The 8,963-nt window shown below is 47.3% G+C and overlaps 1 protein-coding gene across 4 annotated transcripts; it reads right to left on the bottom strand.

Moving 5' to 3' along the window:
* Positions 1-2,117: 2,117 nt before the first annotated feature.
* On the bottom strand, positions 2,118-8,753 carry LOC116679507 (alpha-mannosidase 2x). Of its 4 annotated transcripts, XM_032509168.1 has the most exons (7): positions 8,616-8,753; positions 7,280-7,413; positions 6,452-6,646; positions 6,254-6,363; positions 2,736-4,552; positions 2,632-2,683; positions 2,118-2,579 (listed from the first exon to the last, which is right to left on the bottom strand). In XM_032509168.1, exons 1-5 carry the CDS (start codon positions 8,701-8,703, stop codon positions 4,294-4,296), a joined length of 786 nt encoding a protein of 261 aa, XP_032365059.1. In that variant the 5' UTR covers positions 8,704-8,753; the 3' UTR covers positions 2,118-2,579; positions 2,632-2,683; positions 2,736-4,293. The 4 variants fall into 4 exon arrangements, 3 of the variants coding, with proteins under 3 accessions (XP_032365059.1, XP_032365058.1, XP_032365060.1); XR_004329505.1 differs by lacking the exons at positions 2,632-2,683; positions 8,616-8,753 and adding an exon at positions 8,578-8,591 and having other exon boundaries at positions 2,762-4,552; XM_032509167.1 differs by lacking the exon at positions 2,632-2,683 and having other exon boundaries at positions 2,762-4,552.
* Positions 8,754-8,963: the final 210 nt, after the last annotated feature.

The following is an 8,963-nucleotide window of genomic DNA, read 5'->3' as shown; positions in this document are numbered from 1 at the left end:
CTCTCTGTCCTCTCTCTCTCTCTCTCTCTCTCTCTGTCCTCTCTCTTTCTCTGTCCTCTCTCTTTCTCTGTCCTCTCTCTCTCTCTCTCTCTCTGTCCTCTCTCTCTCTCTGTCCTCTCTCTCTCTCTGTCCTCTATCTCTGTCCTCTCTCTCTCTGTCTGTCCTCTCTCTCTCTCTGTCCTCTCTCTCTGTCCTCTCTTTCTGTCTGTCCTCTCTCTCTCTCTGTCCTCTCTCTCTGTCTGTCCTCTCTCTCTGTCTCTCTCTCTCTGTCCTCTCTCTGTCTGTCCTCTCTCTCTCTGTCCCCTCTCTCTCTCTGTCCTCTCTCTCTCTCTGTCCTCTCTCTGTCTGTCCTCTCTCTCTGTCTCTCTCTCTCTGTCTGTCCTCTCTCTGTCTGTCCTCTCTCTCTCTGTCCTCTCTCTCTCTCTGTCCTCTCTCTCTCTGTCCTCTCTCTCTCTCTGTCCTCTCTCTCTGTCTGTCCTCTCTCTCTGTCCTCTCTCTCTGTCTGTCCTCTCTCTCTCTCTGTCTCTCTCTCTCTCTCTGTCCTCTCTCTCTCTGTCCTCTCTCTCTGTCTGTCCTCTCTCTCTCTGTCCTCTCAGCTATAAGGAACAACTTCAGAGTCATTTCTCTGAAACCACATGATGAGAGAAAGATAAAGAACAATAAATGAGAGATTGTGGACAGGTTATGAAGACGGACTAGAGGACAGGAGCTGATAAATTACCCGGACGTCTTTCAGCAGATTGATAGCTGTCCAGAGTCATCAGAACGGTGTCCATGGCAACGGTCTGATATCAGGATCAGCCAACCAAGTGTGTTGTAAAGAACAATAAAGTTATACATAAAGTTAAATATTACACAGTCTGATAACTGGTCAACAGACCGTTGCCATGGACACCGTTCTGATGTCTCTGAAGGACGTCTGGGGACCGGGACAGGGACCAGGACAGGGACCAGGAGGCCATGCTATTACACTTGGGGGGGGGGATAGGGTAAATATGGTGAAAAGGACATTATATACACACACAGACACACAGACACACACAGACACACACACACACACACACACACACACAGATCACTAAAAGTAGTGATTATTTACATGGAGTCTGGTGGAGATATGCTGCTCTATACACGCTAAAAGTAGTGATTATTTACATGGAGTCTGGTGAGATGCTGCTCTATACACGCTAAAGTAGTGATTATTTACATGGAGTCTGGTGGAGAATGCTGCTCTATACACGCTAAAAGTAGTGATTATTTACAAGGAGTCTGGTGAGATTGCTGCTCTATACACGCTAAAGTAGTGATTATTTACATGGAGTCTGGTGGAGATATGCTGCTCTATACCCGCAAAGTAGTGATTATTTACATGGAGTCTGTGGAGATATGCGCTATACACGCTAAATAGTGATTATTTACATGGAGTCTGGTGGAGATATGCTGCTCTACACACGCTAAAAGTAGAGATTATTTACATGGAGTCTGGTGAGATATGCTGCTCTACCACGCTAAAAGTAGAGATTATTTACATGGAGTCTTGGAGATATGCTGCTCTACACACGCTAAAAGTAGAGATTATTTACATGGAGTCTGGTGGAGATATGCTGCTCTATACACGCTAAAAGTAGTGATTATTTACATGGAGTCTGGTGGAGATATGCTGCTCTATACACGCTAAATAGTGATTATTTACAAGGAGTCTGGTGAGATATGCTGCTCTATACACGCTAAAAGTAGTGATTATTTACATGGAGTCTGGTGGAGATATGCTGCTCTATACACTAAAGTAGTGAGTTTTACATGAGTCGTGGAGATCTGCTCTATACACGCTAAAAGTAGTGATTATTTACCTGGAGTCTGGTGGAGATATGCTGCTCTATACACGCTAAAAGTAGTGATTATTTACATGGACTCTGGTGGGTTTGGTGATGGTGATTTCTGTTTCATGTTAAACTAAAAGCATCTTACTCTTTAACTAAAAGGTATCTCTGTAGGGATCCATCCCATAATGGTCGCAGCACACATAACGCAAAAAAACGTTAAAATAAATAAATATTCTACGATTTCTGAGACCTTGTACTGACCTCAATCAGCTGTTAGAATAAATGAACAAAAGCAAAATTAAAGATAATTTATTTTGTATTAAAACCAGACATTTTCCCCACAATAAACAGATAAAACATTTAATACATTACATAACTTTCAGCAGTAAAACTTAATAAAGAATTCAATATAAAATGTAGAATTTCTAAAAATAAAGATGATTTCATAGTTTCCCAAAACTTTCCTTTTCACAGCAAAACAATTACAAAACAATCATTAATCAATGACCCGCTGACCCGATTACCCAAAATGCATCATTCTGTATCAAACCGCAGTAACACAATCTCTCACGTTAAAAACATTCAACTTTGGTCACTTTTTGTTGCCGTAGCAACACGTCACATTCAGTGTTCAAAAGTAGTGACAGCAAACATGAGCTAGCTAATGCTACAGCTAACATGAGCTAGCTAATGCTACAGCTAACATGAGCTAGCTAATGCTACAGCTAACCTGAGCTAGCTAATGCTACAGCTAACCTGAGCTAGCTAATGGTACAGCTCACATGACTTAGATAATGATACAGCTAACCCGAGCTAGCTAATGCTACAGCTTACCTGAGCTAGCCAATGCTACAGCTTACCTGAGCTAGCTAATGGTACAGCTCACATGACTTAGATAATGATACAGCTAACCCGAGCTAGCTAATGCTACAGCTTACCTGAGCTAGCCAATGCTACAGCTTACCTGAGCTAGCTAATGCTACAGCTAACCCGAGCTAGCTAATGAAACCTGGAAGGGCATTAACTAATTAGCTAATGCTACAGCTAATGCATTAGCATTAACCTGCTAAAAATATCAGATGTTTACGACCAATAATTCATATTTTCCAACAGCTGCTTATCTCTCTGTAGTCTCTGAATGTGATACTCAGGTACACGCAGGTACACGCAGGTACACGCAGTACACGCAGGTACACGGAGGTACACGCAGTACACGCAGGTACACGCAGTACACGCAGGTACACGGAGGTACACGCAGTATACTCAGGTACACGCAGTACACGCAGGTACACGCAGGTACACGCAGTACACGCAGGTACACGGAGGTACACGCAGTATACTCAGGTACACGCAGTACACACAGTACACGCAGGTACACGCAGTATACTCAGGTACACGCAGTACACGCAGGTACACGCAGGTACACGCAGTATACGCAGGTACACGGAGGTACACGCAGTATACTCAGGTACACGCAGTACACGCAGGTACACGGAGGTACACGCAGTATACTCAGGTACACGCAGTACACGCAGGTACACGGAGGTACACGCAGTATACTCAGGTACACGCAGTACACACAGTACACGCAGGTACACGCAGTATACTCAGGTACACGCAGGTACACGCAGTATACTCAGGTACACGCAGTACACGCAGGTACACGGAGGTACACGCAGTATACTCAGGTACACGCAGTACACGCAGGTACACGCAGGTACACGCAGGTACACGGAGGTACACGCAGTACACGCAGGTACACGCAGTACACGCAGGTACACGGAGGTACACGCAGTATACTCAGGTACACACAGTACACACAGTACACGCAGTACACACAGTACACGCAGGTACACGCAGTATACTCAGGTACACGCAGGTACACGCAGGTACACGCAGTATACTCAGGTACACGCAGTACACACAGTACACGCAGGTACACGCAGTATACTCAGGTACACGCAGGTACACGCAGTATACTCAGGTACACGCAGTACACACAGTACATGCAGGTACATGCAGTATACTCAGGTACACGCAGTACACACAGTACACGCAGGTACACGCAGTATACGCAGGTACACGCAGTATACACAGGTATACGCAGGTATACACAGATATACGCAGTATACAGGTATAGCCACTAAAAAAGGCCCAATGACATGTAACAGCATAATCTACATTATAATTTTTATATATTTTTAATTATTTTTAATATATTTAGAGATGTCATCGGTGTATTTCTCCTTCACATACAATAAATGAAGGGATTCTGATTGGCTCTCATCTAATGACCCTGTGTGTGGTTTCTGAGGGTGGATTCTGATTGGCTCTCATCTAATTACCCTGTGTGTGGTTTCTGAGGGTGGATTCTGATTGGCTCTCATCTAATGACCCTGTGTATGGTTTCTGAGGGTGGATTCTGATTGGCTCTCATTGTGTCATTTATCTTAGAACAATATATATATATTTATATATATATATATATATATATATATATATATATATATAAAAACATATTTTTTAAACACAACAATATGTTTTTGAAATCTTGTTTTTCAGTTGATTTCTGCGCGGAAAGCGCTGATTTCCATTGGTCGCAGGCGAGTGATGCGCGGCGTCGTCTGTTGCCGGGCGGACTCCGGCTCATCGTGGTCTCGCAGCAGAGTGAGACCTGAACGCCGGAGAGACCTGAACCGGAGCGGAGAGAAGAGGGAGTCCAGATCCACCTGGAACACAAAATACAGTATATATTACATTATTATTACTATATTATATACATTATATACATTATATTATATTATTTATTATATTACATTATTATCTATTATATTATATACATTATATACAATATTATTTATTATATTATATACATTATATACATTATAGTATAATAAATATATATATATAATACATTATATTATATATATTATATTATATTATATTCTATACTGTGTATATATTTATGCATACAGTGTGTGTGTGTGTCTCAGTGTGTGTGTGTGTGTCTCAGTGTGTGTGAGTGTGTGTGTGTGTGTCTCAGTGTGTGTGTGTGTGTGTGTGAGTGTGTGTGTGTGTGTGTGTGTGTGTGTGTGTCTCAGTGTGTGTCTGTGTGTGTGTGGGTGTGTGTGTGTGTGTGTCTCAGTGTGTGTGTGTGTGTGTGTGTGTGTGTGTCTCAGTGTGTGTGAGTGTGTGTGTGTCTCAGTGTGTGTGAGTGTGTTGTGTGTGTGTGTCTCAGTGTGTGTGTGTGTGTGTGTGTGTCTCAGTGTGTGTGAGTGTGTGTCTCAGTTTGTGTGTGTGTGTGTGTGTGTGTCTGTGTGTCTCAGTGTGTGTGTGTGTGTGTGTGTGTCTCAGTGTGTGTGTGTGTATGTGTGTGTGTCTCAGTTGTGTGTGTGTGTGTGTGTTGTGTGTCTCAGTGTGTGTGTGTTGTGTGTGTGTCTCAGTGTGTGTGTGTGTGTGTGTCTCAGTGTGGTGTGTGTGTGTGTCTGTGTGTCTCAGTGTGTGTGTGTGTGTGTGTGGGGTGTCTCAGTGTGTGTGTGTGTGTGTGTGTGTGTGTGTGTGTCTCAGTGTGTGTGTGGGTGTGTGTGTGTGTCTCAGTGTGTGTGAGTGTGTGTGTGTGTGTCTCAGTGTGTGTGTGTGTGTGTGAGTGTGGTGTGTGTGTGTCTCAGTGTGTGTGTGTGTGTGTGTGTGTGTCTCAGTGTGTGAGTGTGTGTGTGTGTGTCTCAGTGTGTGTCTGTGTGTGTGTGAGTGTGTGTGTGTGTGTCTCAGTGTGTGTGTGTGTGAGTGTGTGTGTCTCAGTGTGTGAGTGTGTGTGTGTCTCAGTGTGTGTGAGTGTGTGTGTGTGTGTCTCAGTGTGTGTGTGTGTGTGTGTGTGTGTGTCTCAGTGTGTGTGTGGTGTCTCAGTGTGTGTGAGTGTGTTTCTCAGTGTGTGTGTGTGTGTGTGTGTGTGTGTGTGTCTGTGTGTCTCAGTGTGTGTGTGTGTGTGTGTGTGTCTCAGTGTGTGTGTGTGTGTGTGTGTGTGTCTCAGTGTGTGTGTGTGTGTGTCTCAGTGTGTGTGGTGTGTGTGTGTGTGTGTGTGTGTGTGTGTGTCTCAGTGTGGTGTGTGTGTGTGTGTGTCTCAGTGTGTGTGTGTGTGTGTGTGTCTCAGTTTGTGTGTGTGTGTGTGTCTCAGTGTGTGTGTGTGTGTGTGTCTGTGTGTCTCAGTGTGTGTGTGTGGTGTGTGTGTGTGTGTGTGTCTCAGTGTGTGTGTGTGTGTGTGTGTGTGTGGTGTCTGTGTGTGTGTCTCTGTGTGTGTGTGTGTGTGTGGTGTCTCAGTGTGTGTGTGTGTGTGTGTGTGTCTCAGTGTGTGTGTCTGTGTGTGTGTGTGTGTGTGTGTGTCTCAGTGTGTGTGTGTGTGTGGTGTGTGTGGTGTGGTGTGTGTGTGTGTTCACCTCCTCGTGCACGCTCCACGTGCACTGCAGTTGCGCTCGGGGGCGGAGCTACAGTCGAAGCCCTTCCTGTGGAGGAGGAGAGCCACTTCCTGTGACGGATTATCTGCTTCCTGTTCAACACAAACCAGGTGTTACCGTGGTAACCAGGTCAGCATGTGAGCGTGGTCTCCAGGTGTTACCGTGGTGACCAGGTGTTACCTGAGCGTCCTCCAGCGTCCGGAGGTTCAGCAGGTGAACGTCACACGGCAGCGAGGAGCGGAGCGGCAGGAAGGGGCGGAGCTCGGGCAGCCGGCTGTCGCTCGGGGCAACCATGGTGATGGGGGGGTGGAGGAGGGAGAGCGAGGTCAGGTGGGCGAGCAGAGACAGTGTTCTACTGAGGCCCCCGCCCACTTCCTGTCACACACAACACAGGAAATACTAAGAAAATCTGGACACACACACACACACACACACACACACTCACACTCACACACACACACACACACACACACAGACACAGACACACACACACACACACACACACACACACACACACCACACACACACACACACACACATATACAACACACACACACACACACACATATACAAACACACATACACACACACACACACACATACACAGACACCCCACACACACACACACCACACACACACACACATATACAAACACACACACACACACACACAACACAAACCCACACACACACACACACACACACACAGAGACACATATACACACACACACACACACACACACATATACACACACACACACACACAGAGACACATACACACACACACACACACACACCACATATACACACACACACATACACACACACACACACACACACACACTATACACACACACACACACACACCCACACCAATACCCACACACACACACACACACACACATATACACACACACACACAACACCCCTTACCTCCGTCCCATATAAAACCCGCCCCATAACCCCAACCCACCCCTATAAGCCCCGCCCCTGCAGCCGCCCCTCCTACCCTCGCCCCCCCCCTGCGGTCCTCCAGCAGCAGCAGGAAGTGGCTGGCGGTCAGCTTGTTGTCGGTGACGCCCTGGCCGAGGCCGCGGTTATCGTCCTGCTGCAGCCGCCGGTCCAGCACCAGCTCCAGCTCACCTACAGGGAGCAGGGACCAGGGAGGAGGTCAGAGGGACCAGGTCAGAGGGCACAGGGACCAGGTCAGAGGTCAGAGGAACCAGGGAGGAGGGCACAGGGACCAGGGACCAGGGAGGAGGGCACAGGGACCAGGGACCAGGGACCAGGGAGGAGGGCACAGGTCAGAGGTCAGAGGGCACAGGTCAGAGGTCAGAGGGCACAGGTCAGAGGTCACAGAGACCAGGAAAGAGGTCAGAGGGACCTGGGACCTGGGACCAGGGACCAGGGACCGGGTCAGAGGTCACACGTCAGAGGTCACAGGGCAGAGGTCAGAAGGCACAGGGACTAGGTCAGTGGTCACAGGTCAGAGGTCACAGGGACCAGGGCAGAGGTTAGTCACACCTGAGCAGGTTGGGAGGTCAGAGGTCACAGGTTACAGTCAGAGGAAGTCTAGAGACATACAGTCCACGTCAGTGTGCAGATCATCTGGTTTTCTGGTGAAAACAGCGTGGAGTTCCTCAGGGAAGCGTCCTGGGGCCTCGGCAATTTATATTAAACCTGAGACTCTCTGGCAGTCTCTCCGGATATATAGTGTATATTATAATGTAATAATATATATATATATATATATATATATATATATATATATATTTATTATTACCAGGTTTGAGTGTTACCTGGTCTGAGTGTTACCTGGTCTGAGTGTTACCTGGTCTGAGTGTTACCTGGTCTGAGTGTTACCTAGTCTGAGTGTTACCTGGTCTGAGCGTTACCTGGTCCTGGTCTGAGTGTTACCTGGTCTGAGTGTTACCTGGTCTGAGCGTTACTGGTCCTGGTCTGAGTGTTACCTGGTTGAGCGTTACCTGTCCTGGTCTGAGTGTTACCTGGTCTGAGTGTTACCTGGTCTGAGCGTTACCTGGTCCTGGTCTGAGTGTTACCTGGTCTGAGCGTTACCTGGTCCTGGTCTGAGTGTTACCTGGTCTGAGTGTTACCTGGTCTGAGTGTTTACCGGTCTGAGTTTTACCGGTCTGAGTGTTACCTGGTCTGAGTGTTACCTGGTCTGAGCGTTACCTGGTCCTGGTCTGAGTGTTACCTGGTCCTGGTCTGAGTGTTACCTGGTCTGAGTGTTACCTGGTCTGAGCGTTACCTGGTCCTGGTCTGAGTGTTACCTGGTCTGAGTGTTACCTGGTCTGAGCGTTACCTGGTCCTGGTCTGAGTGTTACCTGGTCTGAGTCCTGCGACCGCCTGGCTCTGGGCCCCCAGCAGGGTCAGACGAGACCCCGAGTCCTGCAGGAACGCCGCGGTGCTCATCGGGTAGAAGTTCGCCTGAAGAGGGAGTTTACCCAGCGTCCTCCTCTGCTGCATCTACACACACACACACACACACACACACCAGAGACACACACACACACACACACACACACACACACACACACAGACACACACACACACACACACAGACACACACACACACACAGAGACACACAGAGACACACACACAGACAGGATCATTAAGTGTGTGTGTCTGTGTGTGTATATGTGTGCGTGTATGTGTGTGTGTGTGTGTGTGT

Source organism: Etheostoma spectabile, unplaced genomic scaffold (assembly GCF_008692095.1).
Source record: "Etheostoma spectabile isolate EspeVRDwgs_2016 unplaced genomic scaffold, UIUC_Espe_1.0 scaffold00016356, whole genome shotgun sequence".
Lineage (NCBI taxonomy): Eukaryota > Metazoa > Chordata > Actinopteri > Perciformes > Percidae > Etheostoma > Etheostoma spectabile.
The sequence above is the reverse complement of the archived record's forward strand: the minus strand, read 5'-3'. Positions and strand labels throughout refer to the sequence as shown.

Bases quoted from the DNA above. Each gene is read 5' to 3' on its own strand.
- LOC116679507 (XM_032509168.1), bottom strand. From the start codon at position 8,703: ATGAGCACCGCGGCGTTCCTGCAGGACTCGGGGTCTCGTCTGACCCTG. The intron at 6,364-6,451 runs GTAACACCTGGT...TGTGTTGAACAG, and splicing joins GGACGCTGGAGGACGCTCAG to GAAGCAGATAATCCGTCACA. The intron at 4,553-6,253 runs GTGAACACACAC...TTTGTGTTCCAG, and splicing joins CGTGGAGCGTGCACGAGGAG to GTGGATCTGGACTCCCTCTT.